Source organism: Panthera uncia, chromosome C2 (assembly GCF_023721935.1).
Source record: "Panthera uncia isolate 11264 chromosome C2, Puncia_PCG_1.0, whole genome shotgun sequence".
Classification (NCBI taxonomy): Eukaryota; Metazoa; Chordata; class Mammalia; order Carnivora; family Felidae; genus Panthera; species Panthera uncia.
This window is the reverse complement of record NC_064810.1, coordinates 44,566,279-44,591,287: the sequence shown is the minus strand read 5'-3', so window position 1 is coordinate 44,591,287 and position 25,009 is coordinate 44,566,279. Positions and strand designations below refer to the sequence as shown.

General features: G+C 36.1%; 1 protein-coding gene across 1 annotated transcript in view; it reads right to left on the bottom strand.

Moving 5' to 3' along the window:
* The window catches only part of EPHA6 (EPH receptor A6), an 867,771-nt gene that overhangs the window by 259,506 nt on the left and 583,256 nt on the right, over window positions 1-25,009 (bottom strand). The window contains exons 7-8 of the mRNA XM_049628043.1: window positions 20,910-20,957; window positions 20,341-20,503 (exon numbers count right to left, since the gene is read on the bottom strand). Of these exons, the coding sequence (XP_049484000.1) occupies window positions 20,341-20,503; window positions 20,910-20,957 (211 nt within the window). The remainder of the gene's footprint in view (window positions 1-20,340; window positions 20,504-20,909; window positions 20,958-25,009) is intronic.

Genomic DNA, 25,009 nt, shown 5'->3' with positions numbered 1-25,009 from the left:
GAATCTCACACTATACCTTGACTTTCTTTACTTAAAGTAATAAAGTCTCACTTTTCACTTAAACCAGTTGGGATTTCATCATTTAAAGTTGAGAGTCCTACTTACTAAAATGAAACAAAGAGGAGAGAGTTTGTCTGTGTTTGTCTATATGCATATCCTATAACGAGGGAAAGAGAGGATAAGTGGATCTTTATATTTCCAAATTAACTACTAAAAACCTCTCAATGCTTATTATGTTGCTTAAGTTAGATGCTTTTAATCTCCATTTACTATTTACATTTTTTTTCTATGTTGAACGTCTCTGAGTCTGTTTGCCCCCATAACTGGATGAATGAAATTGAAAAGATAAAGCAAAATGAGGCAGGGGGGGGGGGAGGGTTCTGTTTATAAAACAGCCATTTTTATAAAAAGAAAACCAAATGCTCTGCTTGAAGAGAGTCCATTTTCTTTTTCTTTAATTGATTGATTGGTTCAGGGTGAAATCAGTCCTGTCTATCTTACACTTAATGGATCTCATGTATTGATTTAATAAAAACTGCATAGATGTAAAAACAAACAGACCAAAAATAAAAACAAATGAACAGACATTTCTTGCAACTTTAGTGAGACAGCATGTTAAAATCAGATTATGGAGGAATCTGCCCATTTTAAGCCATCTAATTATGAACCCATTGCCACCAAATCTGGAGCTAAACAAATTTCTGTGAAGATCTTTACTTAACCTTCACAGTTAATGTTAAAGCACATTTAGGGTACAGTTGTCTCTTACATGGCTTCAGTAGAAATCTTTACAGAAGCATAGAAACCAACAATGTTGGGGGTGGAGGGCAATTTGTCTTAGCTTTATGGACTCAAACACAGTGTCCCAAATAATTTAGATCACAGGCAACCAACAGGGACCTGCTATTCTTATGCCAAAACTCATTTGATTATCCCCTGAAAGCAAGTTCTCAAGGAAGCTGTTGCATCATTGCTTGAAACCTTTTGAAGCCTCTGCTCTAACAACCAAACTACCTCAGCTTCTAACTGATCACTGCAATCACTTCTGGAGAGATTCAAAGAGAGCCTACTCTACTTTATTATTATTATTTTTTTAATTTTTTAAATGTTTATTTACTGTTCAGATAGAGAGAAAGAGAGAGAGAGAGAGAGAGAGAGAGAGAGAGCGCACGAGCAAGGGAGGAGCAGAGAGGGAGGGAGACACAGAATCCGAAGCAGGCTCCAGGCTCTGAGCTGTCAGCACAGAACCTGATGTGGGGCTCGAACCCACAAACCACAAGATCATGACCTAAGCCAAAGTCAGATGCTTAACCGACTGACCCACCCAGGTGTCCCAAGCTTACTCTATTTTAAAAAGAGCCAAACTTGTTGTTCCACAAAATGATAGATCAATCAATTTTCTTAGTGTCCCCTTTATTATTTATGTTATGACTTCCCTTAAATTATGTGTTAGATCTCCCAGTTAAATTTTGCATAATATTTTGTTTTATGCACAGAATTACACCATAACTTATTAATATTATATTTTCAAGAAAATAAGATTGTTTGCTTTGCCTGTAGATTTTTCACTAAATTTTGGCTTTATTGCTCAGGGAATCAACTTAACTCAAAACTGAAACTTAGTATTATTATTCTGAAAATGTGGAGTAAATACCTCTTTAAAAATGAACTAAAGGGGAAAAAATTCCTGACATACTCTTTCACAAGTTCATGTAATGTAAAAAAAGTGTCATGTTTTATTTATTCATCTTTTACACTAATATCTGCATAGGATATTGATTATAGACAAACTGGCATGTGCTATCTTGTTAGACAGAAATACGTGCCTCTTTCTATATGCTGATAATATGGATTTAATTTTCAATAACTAGAATTGATTTCTGGATACAAATAATTCTACTGTCCTACCGCTGCTAGAAGGGATTGAACATCATCAACTTTATCAAAATTAAAATCATTTTCTTTGGCACACAAAAGGCAATTGATAAAAACTTTACAAACGAAGACAACCTAGTCCATTTTTTACAAGTATACTTTTTCCATAACTTATCCTAGAAAGCTTGCTGCAAAAATATGTGGTTCAATATAACTTTTTCCATGGGAGCATTGCTCCTCGGGTTTCTTTTTGATGACTTCGAACACCTGCTTTGAAAATTTTCCAGGCCAGAATCATCTTTTTTCACAGTATCCAGTGGTGTGGAACTGTGGGCTTTCAATCTAGAGTATGCCTAATTGTTGGAGCAGATTCAACTCTGCTTCCTAAGGACAATCTTTGCTTCGCCTCCAGCTCATTTCAGTGCAAATGTAAGGATGGGAAAAAATATTGGTTGGTTGTCTCAGCTTTAATAGTGGAATTATTTCTGTACTTCTTCACCTTATTTTTTTATGTTTATTTATTTATTTTGAAAGAAGAAAGCAGGAGAGGGGCAGAGAGACAGGGAGACAGAGAATCCCAAGCAGGCTCTGCATGCTGTCAGTGCAGAGCCCTGTGTGGGGCTTGAACCCACAAACCATGAGATCATGACCTGAGCTGAAATCAAGAGTCAATCACTTAACCAACTGAGCCACTCTCCACCTTATTTTTGAAGCATTTGTACCATCTATCAGTGTGAAAACAGAGAAAACACATTCTAAACTCTCATTAAAGACTTAGCTCAAAATTTTTAGTAAGTAATCTTAGTAAGAATACTAAGATACTAAGTATCTTAGTGGGATACTGAACGGGTATCTATTAAGCTCTATCTCTGAAAACTGCCTCTCTCTCTGGTCCCTACCTGCATGAATTGGATTAGGAATGGAGACCTGACTCATATTGGGCCAAACCATGATATTTCTTCCAGGAATTTGGAATTAGGATTCATAGTCATTCTGGTGGTCTTGGTGCATGGTTGAAATGATGGGGAAATATGAATCTACAAGCCGTGAGAAAGATAGATTTATTTTCCTAAATGAACATATGCATAGGTAAATCTGATCCTAGGCGAGAGAAACAGAAGCGAGTGGCTGTGTAGACCAAGAAAGAGATTGGTTATCTTTCATTTCAAGACCTTTCTGGTTTCTTGTTTCAGTTCTTTTTGAAGCTTAGCCTCATTTACGCCCCCATATTTCCACTGTGGCCCTGTCTGGGACATTCTTAGATCTCTTTTCACTTAACCTAGCTCATGGTATATTTGATATCTCCAGTCAAAGGGCTTTGGGGTATTCTAATTTTTAGTATCTGACCAAAGAACACATATTTAGAAAATAAATTTAAAGGGTGATTCTTTTTCATTCACTTCCCAGCTATACTAGCTCTTTTGAAGTCTGTATGCATGGAATTGTACTAAGTAACCTTTCCTCCTCGTCTCATTCCCAGCATGGAAATCATCTTCAATCAGTGAAACTTTACCTTGGGTCTGCTTCTATCAAAGGTTGTAGTCATAAAACACCACATTAAAAAAGCACACTTTTGCATTTGTTGAAAAAACTCTGCTTGAGGCCATTATCCTCAGATTCTTCATCTATCTTTCTTAGAGCATTTGTGCTTCATATCATAAGAGCTTGAGGACTTCTCTGTTCTCTGGTTGCATCCAGAAATGTCAGAGGCAGAGATGGTGTGCATGTGGTTCACCACTAGTGATGATCACCTCTTGTTTTTATGGATCAAATTTTCTACTTTTAGCTCTAATTCTGGTGCTTTAAATATTTTTAAATGCTTTAATATTTTGTATATGTGTTTTAGACTGCCTCAACTGTTTTTAGGGAGAAGGGAAATGCAAATATAAGTCAATATTCCTCTATTAGGTTAGTCAGACTTTCTGAGAAGGCAACCCTATAAAAATTAAGTGCAATTTAGATAAGTTAGCATATATATGGGAAAAGTCATCCTACTTACTGCTTAGAGCATTCAGCTTTCTTCCTAGAACAGGAAATTTGACTATACTTATAATTCTGTCTCATCTCTAGTAAGAGGTATTAATGACTTAGATTAGTTATATGTATGTTTGAACATGTTCTGTTAAACAAAATTCTTGATTAAATAATTTTAGACGATTAACAGAAAGTGTAATAGAGGTCATTTCTATCTCCTTTTAAAACACATGAGAAGAATTTCTGAATTCCACATACTTATTAGCTTGACTAATTCATGTATTGCATTCCTTTTTTGGTATGCATGTGTATGGGGGGTAATGAAGGTGCATATACCTAGCTTTAAGTTTTCTATGCTGCTTCTCTTCTGAATGTTAACAGAAAGTATTTTTCTAATTGTTTTTATTTTCTAAACTGAGCTTTTCTCAATTCTTCACCTGTTCTGATGCCCCAGTTTCCACAGTTTAAGCTATTGGAAGTCTAAGCTAAGGGTGCTTATAAGACTGCTTCAACTATCTTCCCAGTCATGGACCAGGTTGGGGTGCCCCATCTCTCCTTTGGTATGTAAGTCCTTGTGCCTTAGAGGCTTCTATGGGTCACTGATCAATGAAAAGTAGAATTACCCCATCAATCTCTTATTTACTCATTTTTCACCTTCCTTTCCAGTAAGGTATTTCTCCCTCCATCTTAAGCAGTAAGAGCACTGAGAAAAACAATGACAGAGATATAGCCTCATGTGCAGAAGTTTGGTTTCTTTTTTTTTTTTAATGAAAACTCATTAAATTTATCTTTCCTGCTTCTATTAATAATCTCAAGGATAATGGTAGAGAATTATCATGAATGGTATACTTTTCAAACCTTAAAAATATTGCTGACATCAAGCAGACAGCAACTGTAAAAGCACATAACTTAAAAAAGAATCTCCATGGGTATTAACTGGGTATCTTTTGTTTAACTCAATTTGAAATCTATCATCCCAGTGGGCATTTAAATAGGATGAGAGGGAGAAAATGACATAAAGCTAGCTAATTTTAAAATGGTGCAGCTCCCACGATGGATAAATACAAACACTGAGAAATGATTTAGCAAGATCCAAACACATTTTGAGCTGCAGTACAGAACATCACTGAAAAAATAATGGGCTAAAGGCAATTAGATAAGCCCAAATCTCCTTGTTCTCCCTTGTTTGTCTGCTGAGCAACTTGGATTAATTTGGGAAACAATGAGGGGTGCCTGGGTGGCTCAGTCGGTTAAGCGTCCAACTCTTGATTTCAGGTCAGGTCATGATCTCACAGTTTGTGGGATCGAGCCCCGCATTGGGCTCTGCACTGATAGTGTGGAGCCAGCTTGGGATCCTCTGTCTCCTTCTCTCTGCCCCTCCCCTGCTCAGTGTCTCTGTCTCTCTCTTTCCCCCCCCCTCTCTCTCTCTCTCTCAAAAGTAAATAAATAATTTTTTAAAAAAATTGGGAAGGAATGGAACAGTCTTATTTCTAGTCATCATGCAAGGTAAAAATTTGTCTTTATAAAAGCTCAAATATTCTTAAACCTGTACCTGTTCCATAATTTGAAAAAGTAAAATCCTTCCTCAAACAAGATATTCTGAGTTTATTTTTATAGAAGATACAGTATAACTAATACTTATTCTAAGCCAAAATATAATTTTCAATATATAGCTAAATTTTACTTTGGATTGCTTATTCTTGTGCAAGGAAATAAGTCAGATAGTTACTTATTTAATTAAAAATATATTGTGGGATAGGTGGCTATCAGTCATTTTTACTTGAAAAGTGATGAAGATTCCACAGAGAGTACCCTAAGAAAGTTTTCTTTCCAGACTTATAGTTTTTTCCTTCTTCCTTATGGAAATGAGTAGTAGCTGATTCACAGCACAGGCTCATTCAAAAAATCATATTGTACTAAATACACGATTGGGTCTCCCTCAGAAGGAGTCATTATTATAACAAACACTTCCAGAGTGTTTACATTTGCCATCTGCAGTTCTAAATACATCACATGTATTTCACCTATTTAATCTTCACAAAATCATTTAAGATAGTTCTATTATTATCACTACCTTATAGATGGAGAAACTGAGGCACATAAGGTTTATTAACTGGCCATTGTTACACAGACAGAAGTGGCAAAACCAAAATATAAGTACAGATAGCCTCGTTCCAGAGTTGCAGTTTCTAACCATTATGCTATATTGTCTATTAGTGCTGAAATCTTTTATGATTTAAGTATTTAAAAGAAAAGTGGCCCATCCTATAAATAATCTGATTACTGCAGAAGCAGAGGCACCACAGTTCTGGGTCCATAAGGTGATGTTGCTGGAATAGGACTGATGGGGATTCCCTGACTTGCCTACTGTGTGGGTCAAAATCTGATTATCTCAGAAGTTCACATGTGGAGCTTCCTTGTCCAACCCTCCAATGCTTAGGCCCTGAGAGGTCAAGTCACTGGGGGAATCCCAGACTTCCTTATATGTCACCTATAAAAATTAAACAAAAACTAACACCAAGACTAGCCAGCTGTCTCCAGGGTAAGCTAATGGGCATGAAAAACAAAGGTCAAAGGAAAGAATCAGAAAATGACTTGATTCCTAGAGTGTCCAGATGCAAGAAGATAAGCAAGAATATTGTTTAATTTTTAAAATACAATTTTGAAACTGCTGGAATGGAATTTTAGGGCTGAAAATCATTACCAATAATGTCAGTATTAATAGTCAACATTTCCTGAGCCCTAACCACATGGGTATCAGATATTCTGCTAAGTACTTTACATGCACTGAACCACTGCATACTCACAAGAACACTAGAAAGTAGATGGTATTCTTATCCCTATTTTTCCTTATGTGGAAATTGAGGCATAGAGTGGTTAGCTGACTTATACAAATTATGATATATAGCAAGTGGTAGAGTCAAAATTTAAATCCAGGGTTCAGTCCAAAGCTTGAACTTTTAACTAAAATTCACTAGTTTTCTGTAGCTGTCTATTTATCTGTGAAGCATCTGCCAAATGAATTGCATGAATCAGTTGCTGTCATGAAAAATTTCCTTGTTCTTGCTGCTTATTTATATCCTTCCTTTTCTTCAAGGCCAAAGTTAAGGCCCTCCTCCACGAAGTGTTTGCCAGCTGCCTAGCTCACAGCAGTAATTCAAATTACAGTGATAGTTAACATTTAATGATCACATTAGGAGAAAGGCACACCCCATCCTCCTTCTCAGCTTTGCTCTTCTCCAGAGCATCTCGCATCACCTGTCTTAGGGTTTCCTGGGGCACAGATTCTTCAGGCAGCTTTGCATGTAGCAGGTTTATTGAGGAGTGACTTCAGCAGGGACAGGTTGAGAGGATAGGAGAGCAGAAATGGGGAAATGGAGCAGTCGAACTATGATATGAGCTACAAACACCTCTGCAGATCTCAGGAAGCTCTCAGCCGAGATGACCCTTCACAGTTGTCCTGAATTAAGCAATGGGATAAATCTTTGACTGGCACAATGACACAGTCTTGGATTCTGTCCAGGCCTGGGGAGAGGGCAGGACTCTGGGGAATGCAGCTTCTTTTGGACAGAGGCAATGTCTGGAAAAGAATTCAGCTATGAGCCTGGTTAAGAGAATGAGTAAGTGCCAAAGTCCTAAAGGGGAGGTATAGGCAACATACCATAGCTCTGAATCACTTAGCACTCTAACTATTTTACTAATTGTTTGCTTATTGTCTCTCTCCTTTCTGGGACATAACCTCTAGGATGGGATGCTAAGGATCTTTGTCTACGTCTGCTATATCCACAGCATGTAGACCAGCAGTTTGTACAGCGTACAGAGTGTGTTTTCACAAATATTTGTTGAATAAATCTGTGTACAAACAAATAAATAAATTTCTAGTTTTTTGATGAGGAAACCGAAGCTTAAATAGGGAGTGGCAGAGGTTGGTCTGGCCCAATCCTTAACCACTTCACTCAGAAGGTCCTTATTTTTAAAGCAAGGGTAGATAATTTAACACATCCCCTTTATTTTATTGATGGTAAATTCATGTCTAGGGTGGAGAATCATCATGAGCCAAGGTACCAACTCCTACCTTGCCTAACTGAATGTATCATTTGGCCTTTATTAGAACATACACCCAAGTAATCTAGCCTGAGACAGGTCCGTGACAACCTTGTGTGGCATATTAGTCTTGGTTTCCAACTTTGCTTTGCTAACATATCACTTTTACCTCTCTGATATCTAGATCCATGAAGTTATCCATGCAGATAATTCCTGGAACATCTGCAACTGACCAACTTTCACTGAAAGTTTGGCATGGGATGGCTCAGCTCCAGTTTTCTCAGGAGGCTCTGATGAGCAGGTCATAATTCACTGTGTCCTGAAAGTCCAGAGACCAAATATGAACTGTCAAGGAGAAATATGCAGGCTTACATGCTGGCAGAGAGCAAGCATGTGTTAGAATTTAAATTGATAATTCCCGAGGTTCTAGTACCTTCAGTAGGTGAATTCTAAGGCTAAAAGGGTCTCTAGGGAATTTGGAAGTTATGACAGCTATAGGAGTGACAATGAAAAAGATATTTGGAAGGTTTTATTTTTAGTGTGGATAAAATGAAGGTGAGAAAATTAGACGTGTTAGCAATGGCACCAGAGGATTCAGTTATGAGAAGCTCATTCTGATTGGCTTGCCTGTCTCCAAACTACAGATAACTAGAAGAAAAATAAAAACTCAGGAAGGTTTTAGCCTCTGTAGCAAGATAGGAGACAGCATTGTACAGTCCTACCTATGACTCCAGCCACATGTCTTGTATTTCCTATACCAACATCGTCACCCCCCAACATTCCTCACCTCTACCTTTGTACTCTCTGTTTAAGCTGCTGGTTGTCTAACTACAGTGTGCATCAGAAACACTTGGAGGGCTTTTTAAAACAGAATTCTGGGTTCACCGCCAGAGTTTCTGATTCAGCAGGTATATGGTGGAGTCTGAAAATTTGCATTTCCAACATTTTCTCAGGTGTTGCTGCTGATTCCAGTGCAGGGCCTACATTTTGAAAACCATGGTTCTAGCCACACTAAAATTCTTTCAGTTACTAGAAGGCTGCATGCTCACTTTCATCTGTACACCTGCACGCATGAGAGAACAGAAGCTCCCCAATCCTTTTATCCCACCCCCTGCCTCACCCTCCACCCCCCTCATTATCATAGCCAAGTTTTATCTAACTTTAAAGTTTCCTTTAACACATCACTTCTTTGTGGAAGTTTTCCTTGACGAACGTTTGCTTGGGTTCTTCTCTTTGTGCTCCCCCAAACGTCACACACAACCTTGTATTGTAATCTTGTTTAATTTTCTGAACCTCTCACAAGCTTCTGTGAAAGGAGAGAACAAGTCTATTCTTTTCATCTTTGAATCTGCAGTGCCGACTTCTATATCTGGCTGGTGCATTAATACTTTTAGACCAAATGGAGGAGTGAACGAATAAATCGAACAATTAAACATTCTGCTTGCTTTTGCTTTTGCTGCTGCCTTTCAAATGCCCTTCACTTTCTCTCTCATTATGTCAAATTTAGAAACAAACTTTGTATCAAATTTAGAAATAAACTCTTTTGCTTCCAAGTGTAACAACTTAAGCAAGTATATTGAAGTCACTGTCAATTTCATTCCTTCATCTCAGAATGAGAGAATAGGTAGAGTGCATGAATGCAGAATATATGTATTACACGTATGTAAGGATGGATATATAGGTATAAATATGTATGCTAAATTTAGTAAGTAGTATTTCAATGTTTACAGAAATGCTGAAAATGATTGTTAAAAAAACACATTTGGTCTGCTTTCGGGTTTTGTATCTAGCAAATACAAGATAACTATTTATTTTAAAAATAGCTATAGTGCAAGAGCATTTTTTAAAGGGTGCTCAGTTTTCAAAAAGCATAAGAGAATATGAAATTCAGTTTGCTGTGAATCAGCTATTTTATATCTGGTGGTAAAGTTGCCATATTCTGCTACTTTGCCTATCTTTACAGTGCGATAATATGCTCACACATGTCATGCTTGCGTTTGTGCACACACAGCTAAATCTTTTAAAGGGATCCTGATGTTTTGTCAAGAATTCTTGTTATTTGACTTAAATTCACTGAACTACTGTTTCCCTTGAAAACATAAAGTGTAATGCAAATACTCTAGCTGTTTCTTAATTTTTCAAATAACGTTTGGTAGAGCTGGCTGGGTTTATTTTATAAACATCTGTCCACTCAGTATTGTGACTTCAGAGTGAGGTACAGTGAAAACAGATGTCTTGCACTGAGTGAATACAAATTTAAAAGATGTTACATTAGATAATTTAAACTTATTTTTCTTGCATACTGGTACTGTACAAATAGAAAAATTCAAGCTCTGTCTTTATGATTTGACGTAGGCAGATAATATTTAGTATTTACGTATTTTACATACAATACTTTTCATTCACCTTGGACATTTTGACAATCCTTTTGTTCAACTCTCACGTGTTTTCAGCTCTAAAAATGATGGATTACCATATGGATAGAATTCCACTGGGAAATAGGAAAGAAAACCATAAAAGGAACCAAGCCCTGTGCTGTGTCATCCTTGTGGTCTGGGATTTCCTAAAGGACAATTTCATCGCAGCATCAGGCATTTCTGCCCTCTCCCTGTAAGAACCACAGCTATGTATCACCATTAGACATCATTCCACGGCTAGCTAGATCCCACCTCTTGCTTTAGAATACCATTCCAGAAGAAGCTACTGAATAACACAATATTCCTTAGTCGTCTTGACAGAGTACATGATCAAGCAATAGAGGGGATAAGAGGTCAACCATAATTAAGAACCACACCACCAGTTCCAGATAGGCAATCTACGGTTTTCTTACTGTGCCCTTAATGCTTTCCTAACCACTAGAATATGATATTTTAAAAAGCCACTTTAAGATACAAATCAATAAGCTGATTTGTGTAGTCTGAAGAATGGCTGTAAATCTCCATGTATTATATAGGGAATATATTTTTCACTGAATTTGAAGCAATTTGAAATGTCTAAGGAACATTTTTTCTCTCTAGAAGAATTCAAGGTTGTAAAGTCAAATAACTTGGCAGAAAAATTCAAGCAATTTATATGATAGCTTAGAAAAAAATCCATCTCTTCTCAAATCAAGTCAAATTAAAATTAGACTTTGAGAATGACATAAATAGGAAACTCTGTTAGAAGAGTCTTTAGTGCGGCTTAGTGGTGAGCTTCCTGAAGAGAGAGAACATGCATATTTATGTTTCTTCCTCAGCCTTATTGAGGTATAACTGACAAATAAAAATTATACATATTTATGGTGTACAATGTGATGTTTGGATATAAGTACATATTATGAAATGACCATCACAATCAAGCTAATTAATATATCCAACACCACACAGTTGGTGTATGTGTGTGTGTGTGTGTGTGTGTGTGTGTGTGTGTGTGTGGTGAGAACATTTAAGATCTACTGTCTTGGCAAATTTCAAATACACAATACACTACTATTATCTATAGTCACCTTGCTATATATTAGATCTCCAGAACTTATTCATCCTGCATAACTAAACCCCAACATAGTTATTTTTTTAAGTTTTTTTATTTATTTTGAGAGGGAGAGAGGGAAAGCACAAGTGGGGGAGGAACAGAGAGAGAGGGAGAGGAAGAGAATCCCAAGCAGGCTCTGCACCATCAGCGCAAAGCCCAACATGGGGCTCAAACTCATGAACCAAGAGATCATGACCTGAGTTGAAATCAAGAGTCGGTCGGTTAACCTATTGAGCCACCCACGCACTCCAGCACACTGTTATTAATATATATGCACAAAAACACAAATAAGATACTGAAAGTATATAGATGAAATAATAAAATACATGCAATTTGTTTGAAGTAACAGATGCATATTAATTGAATATTTACCAGATAACATCAACTTACTTGATATTCACTAAAAGCCTTCAACGTGTCAGCAAGGCAATTATAAGAGGCACAAAAATGAGTAAGAGATGGTTCTTGATCTCAAACAAAACAAAAGAACCCAAAAAACTTCCAAAGGATAATGGCTTATGTCTCAAAGAAATCATATTTTTGTATATGTTGCTTTAGGTCATTGGCTTAAAGTAAATCTATATTCTGTTTTAAGAAATAGAACCACTGCTATTTGCTAGTGCCCTTTTCAATATCAGACAATTTGTAACCCTGCATGTTACTATACACATTTTATAACTTCTAAGTAGCTGTTAATAGTTAATGATTTTTTCCAGCCCACTTAGCAAAGCTATGATCTTTAATATTTTTCATATTGGAACGGCTCAACCTGTCTTACGGTACATAAGCCTGGTTCCCATCACTTAAGGTCATTATTTGGTCCAGGAGAAACTGAAGCAAAATACCTTTTTAATCAGTGGAGTCCTGTGAAAAAGAGACTTCCATTTTCTATGCAAGTAGTTCCCCTTCATCCAGTCCCTGCTCATGTAAGGTAATCAGACTAAGTGCGTTATGTTTCCCTTAGAGTGTTATACTTGGTTTACCATGTGTGCATTCGTCTAGAAATCTGTATTAACACATGCATAACTCTCTGAATTTGATGTATGGTGCTTTATATAGACTTCTGAAAGTCTATGTTTATATTCAAATACTCTATTTTAGGAAAGAATATATAATTGGTTAAGGGAAGGTGAAGAATTGGAGGCAAAAATAAAAAATAATCATGTAGAAAGTCAGAAGAAATGACCAAGCTGAATAAGAAAAGTAAGAACACTGAATGGGTAGAAATGGAACTCAGTTCCAGTTCTCAGAATTAGTATAAAAAATACTATACCCATAATATGCTATAGCCATAATATGTGCCCATTCTAACACTTAGTAGCTGTAGGAATGAGGTAAGTTACTGAGCTTGTGTGTGCTTCAGTTTCCTGATCCATAAAATGGACATGATAATAGTATCCATTTCAAAGGTTAGAAGACACAAAGAACAGAATAGTGCTTGGAACATTGGAACTCAATAAATATTATCTGATAGAATCTCAGTGTTAGAAGTTATGTTAAACTTAATATCACAACCTCCCAAACAAAGGAAGGATTCCCTTTATAATATGTTGAATAAGTACCCAGCTAGTTGCAGCACAAATTCTTATCATGAAGAGCATTTATTAATTCAAAAGGTAAGCCAATTTATATTTGGACAACCTAACTTCTAGAAAATTCTTTCCTACTGGTGTTTGCATTTAGATAGCTATGGTTGCCAACATTGAAAGTGTGCTATTGACTAAAGATTATTTCAAATTAAAATCTTACATACTAGAATTTGTCCTCCTCTGGGTAGACTCATAAATATGAGATCTGGCTCCTGCTTGATTAATTAACTTTTTTATTACTCCACCAGGGTCAGCTGGTCCTCTTTCTGCTTCATGCTTCACCATTAATAACCATCCCCAAATTTCTGGCTGCTGTTAATAATGATGTAGCTAATTTCATCCTAAGTAATTGAAGCAGTGCAGATTGTGATTCAATCAACAGACTGGATCTGACACAATAGAGATTTTTTAAAAAGGAAGTTTAAAGAAGAAAATACATTATACAAAAATAAAAATATCATTTAACTATACCTACAATGCTTTCAATTTTAGAATTAACAATTAATTGGTAATTAAAGGTCCACATATCATATTTCTACACAACTCAAGCCAGGTATATAACCTGAAGCCCCAAATAAAGCAAGCAATAATGTTTATCTGTGGCCAATAAAAATATTTGATTCTTTCTATTTAGACTAGTAGGCAACATGCTATTCTCCCAATTTTAGCCTTTTAAAATTGCATGTTATTCATTTTTAAATTAAATATGTATTGGAAACTGTAAGCAAGACACTTTATGAGACACAAGGATATTCTGGCTATAGTTCTTGACTCAAAGAGCTAGCAGCTTAGCAAATAATTAGCACTTGCACAATATAATATTATAGAAAGTCTGAGGAAAGGTGGTTTTTCACTGGACTGATACAGAATATTTCATAAGAGGTACAAGTTGAGCTGGCAATCATTTGTAATGTGACAGGTTTCTGAATTGTCTAGTTGGAAGTCACAGAAGAAGCTTAGAAATTATGAAGATTCGGAAAATTTCATGTATGAAGTATCCACACATTTTCTCAGAGTTTGTTAACTAGAGGGAGACAGGACAGGAATGATGTCAGTCTGCACTAGGACTGGAGGGAAACTTGAATATTTATTGAGAAATTCACCTTTTACATGGTAGAAAATACTCAGTGTTTTGGAATTTTTAAGTGTATAGAACGGAGTATAGAAAAATTAGTCCACTGGAGACATAAAGAACAAAGTAGGGAAGAAAGAATTAGAGACACGATATTGAACCTCAATTTCTAGGATCATTTCCCATTTATAAATTATTAAAATTAACCAAACTGCTTAAACATGAAACCATACTAAAAATAGCTAACTCTTATGGATGTTAAAAATAATTGATTAAATTTATTCATTTGTACCTACATAACACTTTTTGTATACATGTGTAAGATATGACATAAGATTCTATTTTGAAATACCCACTATGGTTCAGTAATAATTTATTTATTGTTTGGTTAGTTAATGTTGATCATGAAGACTTTTGCATGATCATTTTATGTGCTATAAATCTAGTCTGTTGTTACTACTTTTAGTAAATAATACATTTAAATGTTGACAGATGTGGCTTTTGTGTTACAAAAGTGCTTTCTGTAGCTTACAGGTAAAAACCTAAGTTTATATGTTGTTAAAATTTAAGGTATAACTTATCCTTTCAAGGGAAAAGAATGCTTTGCTTACATGTTGGCAATGTATTAATTCTCCAGGATCTTACTCGTTAGGGCAATGGGAGAGGCAAACTGCTAATTATTATGTGTACATTTCCAGCTTTCTTTCAAAAGTTGGCTTTAAGCTATGGATTCTGCACTCTTTTGATAGCTTCACAAGTGTATTTCCTATATTTAAGTAAAATGTTCAAGTTGGCTGCAAGATAGCAGTATATATTTTATTTGAGTTTTAAAAGTGTACACAGGAAATTATTTTCTGCTACTCCAAAATACATTTGAATGTAAGTAAGTCTTGGTGTTTTAAATAACCAAATGTTTGACTTCCTTATCTTTAAATTATCTTTATTTCTTTTTTTAAAAAATGTAGGCATAATTTTAACAGATTATTGTTAAAAATTGAATTAATACCTTTTTTGAAAGAAGTTTGTAAGGATATGGATATGATTGGTATGTGGATAAATTTTCAATTTTAATTGTTATTTTTTTCTCCATTGAAAAGAAGTACATTTTCTCCAGGAAATAAGGACATAAATTATAATAAATATGAAGTGGTTAAGATTTCTTGTTGTTTTATTCATATATGCCAAAAAGGTCTGTACTTAATATGTTTATATATGTGGTGTGTTTGATACGTGGAGACCTAATATAAATTTCATTTTAATATTAAAAAATGTATTAATTTTTTTAATGTTTATTCATTTTTGAGAGAGAGAGAGAGAGAGAGAGAAAGAGACAGAGACAGAGCACGAGCAGGGGAGGGACAGAGAGAGAGGGAGACTCAGGATCCAAAGCAGGCTCCAGGCTCCTCCTAGCTATCAGCACAGAGCCTGATGTTGGGCTCAAACTCACAAACTGTGAGATAACGACCTGAGACAAAGTTGGATGCTCAACTGAGGGAGCCATCCAGGCACTCAGAAAAAAATTCTTGTATTAGCTTCTTACACCTATCTTTCACATAGCTCTCAGAGAAAGATAAATACCACATGATTTCACTCATATATGAAATTTAAGAAACAAAACAGATGAACAAGGGGAAGGGAAGGAAAAATAAGATAAAAACAGAGAGGGAGGCAAACCATAAGAGACTCTTAAATACAGAGAACAAGCTGAGGGCTGCTTGAGGGGTGTTGGGTGGGGAGATGAGCTAAGTGGGTGAGGGGATTAAGGAGGGCACTTGTTGAGATGAGCACTGGGTGTTATATGTAACTGATGAATCACTAAATTCTACTCCTGAAGCCATTATTACACTGTATGTTAACTAACTTGGATTAAATAAATAAATAAATAGAAGATCCACATGGAATGTTTATACATTCTTACTTTCTCACTACTGATTCTATTGTATTGTAATTTATTGGCCTAATAAAAAGGCCACTACACAATAGGCACTCAATAAATGCTGTTGATGGACACAATATGTAGTTGTACACTCTTTTTTTTTTTTAAGTTTCTTTATTTATTTTGAGAGATGGGCAGGTGGCACAGAGAGAGAGGGAAAGAAAGAATCCCAAAGAGAGATTAGCAGACATATGAAATGCCAGCACTAAAACAGAAAAGTATTTTGTGACTGTATAGGAATGATTATCTATCTACCTATTTATTTATATATCTATCAATCATCTATATCTATCCATCTGTCATCTATTTATCTTTCCATATACATGCACATACATGTAATGAAGTTATTCTACAGACCTGGGGCAAAAGGAAACCAAGAGGTCTAAGTCAAGTAAGCTCTTTTTATACTGTTAGAAGTCATAATTAGTAATCTTTACATTTATTTGGTTAGCCAGTTTCCACCACATAATGTAACTCTGGAAAAACATACAACTTTTTGTCTGTAAGAGCAAGAGGGGTCACCGTGATTATTGTTCAGATGCCACTATAATCATAGAACACTGGTGAGTTAAGAATATTATGATTTTGGGGTGCTTGACTGGCTTGGTCGGTTAAGTGGCTGACTCTTGATTTTGGCTCAGGTCATGAATTTAGGATTGTGAGATCAAGCTCCACATTAAGACCCGTGTCAGGCTCTGCACTCTCAGCAGGGAGGCTGCTTGAGATTCTCTCTGTGCCCTTCCCCTTCTCTCTCTCTTTCAAAAAGATAAATAAAACAGTAAAAAAAAAAAAGAAATATTATGATTTTGAAAAAAAATTCTTTCATATTTTATATTATTGTCTTATTGGCAAACTTGAACCAAGTAAAACAGATATGGCTAGAGAGAATTAAATTGTAAACTACTTCCCTTTGCTTACTTAAAAAATTGAACCAGACCATCAAATGAGAGAATCTAATCTCTCTTCCCCAACATACCCCCATCTCTAGGCATGTATTACCAAGTTAGTTGATTAAATAGAATGCACAAGAGAGAACTTAGTTCAGGCACTACTCAGGAAACTAAGGCTATAAAAATTAAAAACTATGAGCTAAGAGAGTATGAAGAGAGAAAGACTGATGCTATAGATTGGTATTCATATCCTTATACACCTGAATTTCTGGTAAACCCGCTCATATCCTACTATGACATTATTCACTGAAGTTCTCTTCTGGATATAGACAGCATGCTTTGAAAATGTAATTTAAAACTAACCAGATAAAAAATGACCCTTTAAATGATTTTCCCCTAGGCTGTAAATTGACTTGAGAGCTACACTACATACCCAAAATCCAGGTTTAGACAAACACATTTTTCAGATTCTTCTCAGACATTTTGTCTCTTCAAGGATCTAATAAAAGTAACTTTCATGTCATTTATGAAATCAGTGATTCATAACAGGTGTTTTGCCTTCTGCAGCCGCCATTGTCAGGTGGCTCTAGGGTTCTAATTCTGCACCTTTGCTCATTTGATTATCAGATTTTGGTAAAGCTACTTATGTCTTCAGAAGGAGAAATAATCTTGTCAGAATTACAAAGATAATTTGTGTGAACTGCTCAGTAGAGAGTCTTGCACATATGACTGGTCATGTTACTCCCTAATTAAAACCCTCGCATGGATTCTCAGTATCACCAGGAAGCTTAATATCGTTCACATGGCCAAAAGAGTACCTTCATACTGGCCCTTGTCTCTGCCCTTACTCCCCTCTCTGTCTTTACTCCCCTTCATTTACCTGGAGGTCTCCTCACTGCAGCCATGCCAAATTATTTACTCTTCTTTAAATTGTCCGTGCTATTTCAGGTCTCAGTGTTTTTGCTATTTCTTTACTACTCCTCTTTTGAGAATGAGCCCCAGCTTTTCACCTTCCACCAGATCCATTCATGACTGATTTATGCTAAATTAGGGCTTCTTCCCTCTGTTCTCAACACCCTTTGCATTGCATATCTTTATGATAGTACATGTCAGTAACCTGGTATTTTTAAATTAAATTTAAATTTTCTTCCCATAAATCTAGAGTATAAATTATGTGAAGGCAAAGGCTGTTGGTCTTATTAATACTATATATATTTTTATCCCCAGTGCCTCACACAGAGTATGGCACATATTAATTGTGCTATATGTCTTTGTTGGGTGAAAAAATATTACATTGAGTCATTGGTGAGTATGGGACCTTTTCTGATAAGGAATTTCAAAGTACTTCTCTTCTATATAACATATGAAAGATTTCTAGTCCTGAAGGTACAAGGAGTTGAAATTTAGAGTTAAAGCAAATTAAAATTTTCATATTTAGATCTGAACTTTTAAAAAAATTAGACTAGATTATTTTCTCTAGAAGTACCAGATATACACAAATGACCTATCTAGATTTAGCCCTACAATTCTGTCTGAGAGTATGTTTTTGACGTAATGATATAATACTCAAAGACGTCGTACATTTTGAAAAGTTAGGTAAATTTCCTCATCTGTGAAATAAAGAAATAGAATGGAGATGCAGGGATGTAATACACAAAGTCTGAACAACACAATGACAGGACTCTTCTTGGGACCAAACTTTCCTTGAATTGCATTCTTTGGCTTGCACCTAGGCTAAGTCTTGACGTGTGAACAAGGGAAAAACAGCCAACAGGACATAGCAGGTATTACACTTTGAATATTTTTATATTGTTTTTAATTATGGAGTTATGTTTTGTGATAATTACAGTCTACTCCCAATAATTTCATCTCTAGCTTGAGAAGTCAATAGTGTCTGAAAGATTATAAATGATTATCACTGATATTAACCATCTAGGTTATAAGTGTTCTTTTTATTCATTAGTTTACTTTCTCTCCCTAAGCTGTGTTTCTTCTTAATTATGTTGGTGCCTTGCTACTTTTTAGTGAGGTATAGTTGTAAAAAAGAAGTTCTTATGAACTGATACTATTCATCAATGTAAAAAAAACATTCCTTCCATCACAGAATTTGAAATTCAAATAGTTTCATTTTAAAAGAGTGATGATAAATTGAGAAATTGTGGCCTGTTTAGTGGTCTTACTATTAGCACTTTTTAATAATCCATTTTTTGTACTTTATTTATTTATTTATTATTTTTAAAAATATAATTTATTGTCAAATTAGCTAACATACAATGTGAAAAGTGTGCTCTTGGTTTTTGGGGTAGATTCCCATGGTTCATCACTTACATACAACACCAGTGCTCATCCCAACAAGTGAAATGAAAGAACTTTACAGGATGGTAGACTTGTTCAGAGCACAGGCCTTGGAAGAAAATAGCCCTCATTTTCAAATTTTAACTTAGCTTCTCATTATCTCTCATTAGCTGGACAAATTGCTCTATTTCTCCAGGCTTCTGTCTGTCATAAGTAAAATCAGGAAAATAATACCTGTCTCATTGGATGTTGAAAAGTTTAAATGAAATAATACATATAAAATACTTTATATAATATCTGGCATTTTTTAGAGGCTCAATAAATGGTAGCTATTATTACTGTTATTTATAAAGAATTTTTATAATAAATTTGCTATTCTTGAATTCTTAAGTAAATATGGGTATTTTAGCAATGATGAGAAAATATTTTTATTATGATTAGATATTTGAACATTTTCCATAGAGGAACATGGCAAAGCCACCCATATTATCTTTACATAGATAGCAGTAAGATAGTTTTCTAAAAGCAAAAAATGAATTCAATAACAGGGCAGGATTTAGACTGAATAAGACATTCCAAAGCCTATGTTACATGACATTGGAACACCTCACCTTCATCTCTCATTTTGATTTTCAACACTTCAAGGCTATGGAACTAATTTGAGTTTCTAATTAAGCCCATGTGTCTATATTTAAACTTATAATGTACACTTCGGTAGAGTTTTTCTCCTGACCACTGTTTTTATTGATCTAAGATAATAAGCCAAAGCTGCACAATTTTGAACTAACTGCTAAAATCATTTGCTCATGGCTTTATTCTCTTCCAAGTTTTCATTAGTATCATATTATGATGCCAAGACTGGCAAACAATTAGGCTAACACCACCCATTGAGACTCTATGTTACAGCATGAGTGATGAATTCTGCATAAAGAAATGTATCTGGGCTACGTTACAATTGTGGTAGAACAGGGCATTTCATGGAGGAATTTAATGATAGCAACAAAACATTAACTGAAATGACTATATGAGTATTTACAGGAACAGAATCCCATTTGATGAGACTATTCACAATTGGGAACATTAGGTTTTTAACTCAGGTCAGATTGGAATGGTACTAACTTAACATCTTATTTTATATGTTTGTGCAAAACTTACTCTCATCTCCTGTTTCAAATTCAAACTTCTGGCTATAGCCACTGTATCCTGTTGCAGTCCTCACTCGGATATGAAATATGTACTTGGTGGCTGGCTTGAGGCCTGTGATGATGACACTGGGCGCCTTGGACCTCGTGGAGGAATAGGTGAGCTGCTCATGCTCCTGGGGATAGAAAAGAGGAGAAAGGAAATGAAGCAGAGTTTTTCTGCTTTTTCCCAGGGATATTCCCAAATTAAGCTGAGGAAGTATGCTCTGAATATCAAAAATATTGATTAAAAAGAGGTGTAAGCATGGTTTCCCATAAGTTAGCACTTATTTATCACTATGATGCACATGATATGGTCTTGATTTGGAAATTTATTAAGAAGGATGACTATCTTATATAAGCTTGCACTTGGAGGTTTGGTGATTTGGATTTCTGCTCCAACTCTAAGGAATGGTGGTGGCGTGAGAGCACGTTTACACAGAATGGCAGCTGCACCTTGAGCAAAATGGGCACATTCAGATCAGACCACACCAGCAGAGTGCAAGGAGCAAGGGTGGGAGGGTTCAAGTCCCCGCTACTCACTTCTACCCGCAGGTAGTGCCAAAATGCCGGCGCTATCCGTGGGTAGACCTGTGGGTGAAAGGAAAAATAAATTAATTGTTTTTTTTAATTTGAAGTATTTTATCCAGAATCAATTACTTTGTTCCAAAACTCAGCGATGTCCCTGTAGTTAACAACTGAAGTGGAGTCCAGCTTGAAACATAAAACTATAAAAATTTTCCCTTAAGGGAGAACTGACTCCTTCCCCACCTAGATATTGCAGTTTATTTTTTAAAGATGTAAAAACTTGTGACGTAGTTTTAACATAGTCTGCCCAAAAAGGAGCATCAAAAACAGAGAAGGTATGAAAGACTTACCACACCCGTGGAATCAGAGGCAGGGCTGGAGTCTTGGTTCCCAGTCACCTGCAGTTAATTGCCAAACTACCTCCCTTCACTAATGGGAAGGGTTTACCACAGCTGATCGAATGATCTGGTCAGTCAGGGTCTTTTAAGGGGGCTCTCTTGCCCACCAGCTCAGAACAGGATAGTTCATTTTATCCATGCATGTAAGAGACTGTCCACAATATGCTGGCAATGGAGACAAATTAAACTTAATACTATTTTTGTACAGTGTTATTGTTCAGTAATTTTATACTGATATTTTAATAGGTGAAAACACTGTATTTGTGTGAATAACTCTTCTAAATTCATAAGTCAAATTAGGCCCACCAGGTCCTTACGTTAATTCTCCACTCTTCTCATAAATCTGAAGATATTCTCAGGGATGGAAGTGACTTTCAAGATCATTAACTGAATCACTCATTTCACGCCTTAATTCTATCTATATTATTCCCATCAAGATTTCATTTAGCCTTTGCCTGATACTCTCTGTTGTTCAGATCTTCCAGACTAACAAATGAAGTTATAAAAATCTACACATGTGTAGATTGTGTCAAACTCCATTTATTTGCTGGTGATGCTTTAAGATTTAGAACTATGGAAATCATTTCACTTCAGCTACTTTTCAGAAAAACATCCTAATCTTAAAGATCATTTTAAAATTTTATGGCCCTATTTGTCAGAACATTACATGCTACATGTTATTCTGAGTCTAGCTGAGGAATTTAATTTGCCATGTATACCCTAAATAGAACCGTTTATTAAACACAAAATAGAAAGAAAAAAATGAGTTAACAATAGCAACATTTTAACTATAAAAGACAAAAAGATAAATTGCAGTTTATATTTACCGCTAAGTAATTTCGAGATTAGGAAGTAAATAAATATCTACCTAGCATAAAATGCAAAGAAATATAGTCTCTAAAATAATTAATGGGAGGAATCATTTAAGGGCTAAAAGAAGGAGCTAAGATCAAGGCCTTTATAATTAGGGAGCTTAGCACTCATATTTTAGAGAAAAAAAACCTGCTCATGTGCCATTCAAAGAAGTGATAATGTTTCTGGTAGAAATCTGCAAAACTTTCTGGATTTTCAATCTCACAGTAGGAGAATATTCCACCTTTCACAGAATTTCCTGCAATGTAAGTGTTATGGTACATTTTGAGTAGTAGTTCACAATATGAAATGATGACTGAGAAAAAAATTGTAAAGCCGTGAAAAAATAAATTTTGTCTCATCCTTGAAGAGAGAAGATACAGATTTCAAAAATCTACTTTTAGACTGGCAGCACACCAATTACACATTATGTCTTTGTTGCTTCATCAAAATGTAGCTAAATAGTAATTTCTTAGTAAAGTTACAGGCAGTAAAGGACACCTTTTGCAAACAGCTTTTAGCATTTCTGCTGTTATATACAAAAGTGTATCTGTAGTTACACCTCTGGAATAAAAATCCCCAGGTAGGAAATGTGTGTACATGGTTCCTCAGCCTAAATGACAGCAGTGTGTTGATGGGCTGCCTTGTCTTAACATCTTGCCACGTCTCAGCCTGCCAAAGAGGAGGCCTCAGAAAGCAGCAGTCATGAGAGTTCCTCTTTCCAGGGTACAGCAGCCCTCTCTCCTGGCATTTCCAAGCTCTTGGGAAATCAGGGTAGCACTTATCCATTACAAGCATAGAGCACTAGTGTCCCAGAACTTTGGCTAATTGCCTTTCTGCCAACGTGTCAATTCCAGTTCTAAGCAGCTGTCACCGGGTAGAGACCATCCTTTGCCACAGAACCATCTAGTCCTCTTTATTCATCCTCACAGGCTGAACTGTGGACATGTTTGAATAGGGTACGTGTGCAAGTTTTTCTGGAGTTTGTGCCATGATGGAATTGCTGGTTTTATGACATAGATGTTTTCAGTTTGCTAGGTAACACATCCCACTTGTCATAAAACTCTTAAATGTGTTTTTTGTATTTGCTAAATCCATAGTTAAATAGCTTTTGCATTCTTAATGCTATTTATTTTTGTAGTTTCTTTTCTTGATCAAGCTTTCCAGAGGTTTGAACTAACTTTTGGCTTTGTTAATCGAATTGCATCTTTGTTTTCTATTACATTTAATATCTGCTTTGACCATAAATGATTTTCTTTCTTCTTTCTTCCTTCTTTGTGTTATGTAGCCTTTTAACTTATTGCATTTCATGCTTAACTCATTAATTGTCAGTATATCTTTTCAAATAGACTATGTAAAACTACAAGTTTTGCTCTAAGTACTGCACTATCTATACTCCATAAGTTTTCATATCGTGTATTATCAACCAGTGCTAAATATTTATTAATTTCCAAAGCTAGATGATTTTTAAATTCTTTGTAGTAGATTCAGGATTATCACTTGTACACTTTTATGGTTCATGACAAGTTGTCAGGCAATAAATAAGTGGCATAAAGTGAAGCTCCAAAGGCATAACCCCACTGGTTGCAAAGCACACTGAGCTGTGGATAGGACAGTAGATGCTCATTGCTGAGTGCACTGGCAGTCTTCTGCAGTAGTGTTTGCTGCTGAAAGTAAAACAGCTTGTTGTACTCTTTCTCCTTGGATGAGCATGGATAAGAGCACCAACTGTGAGAAAAAACATTTAGTAATGATGTACTTTATTATTTTTTTTTTAATTTTTTTTTCAACGTTTTTTATTTATTTTTGGGACAGAGAGAGACAGAGCATGAACGGGGGAGGGGCAGAGAGAGAGGGAGACACAGAATCGGAAACAGGCTCCAGGCTCCGAGCCATCAGCCCAGAGCCCGACGCGGGGCTCGAACTCACGGACCGCGAGATCGTGACCTGGCTGAAGTCGGACGCCCAACCGACTGCGCCACCCAGGCGCCCCAGTAATGATGTACTTTAATATATTGCTATGTATGTCATTAAAAATAATTAATATAGGGGCGCCTGCTGGCTCAGTTGGTTAAGCCCCATGACGTGGGTCATGATCTCTCGGTTCATGGGTTCAGGCCTCGCGACGGGCTCTGTGGTGACAGCTCAGAGCCTGGAGCCTGCTTCAGATTCTGTGTCTCCCTCTCTCTGCCCCTTCCCAGCTTGCCTGTCTCTCTCTCTGTCTCTTTGTCTCTCTCTCTGTCTCAAAAAATAAACACTAAATATATATATATACAATTTCTTTTTTATATATTTGTATCTACATATGTATTTTAAAATAGTTCAGAACCAAATAGTGTGAACATTGGACATTGTCAAAAAGAATGTATTTGCACTGATCTCTAGAGATATTCACCTTCACTTACGGTTCTCTTCCCATGGGTAGACCCTACAGCTTTGACTCAGACACTGCTCCTCCCCAGCTGCTGAGAATCAATGTTTTTTGGGGAAATCACTTTAGACCTTTCATTTACCTAAAATACTGAATCTAGCTTTACCTCTATAGACGTCAACTCTTCAGGGTAACTAAAAGACATGTATTTACCAGATTCTGGATCCTGTTAGCATTTAATCTAAAAACTGCAACTTAGTGAAAAGGAATAGGCTAAGGTGCCCAGTTCCTGGGGCTGCATCTTTCTAAAATCAGTGTGCAGGGCACCTGGATGGCTCAGTTAGTTAAGCATCTGACTTTGCCTAGGTGATGATATCACGGTCTGTGAGTTTGAGCCCCGTGTTAGGCTCTGTGCTGACAGCTCAGAGCCTGGAACCTGCTTCACATTCTGTGTCTCCCTCTCTCTCTCTGCCCCTTTCCCGCTCACACTCTGT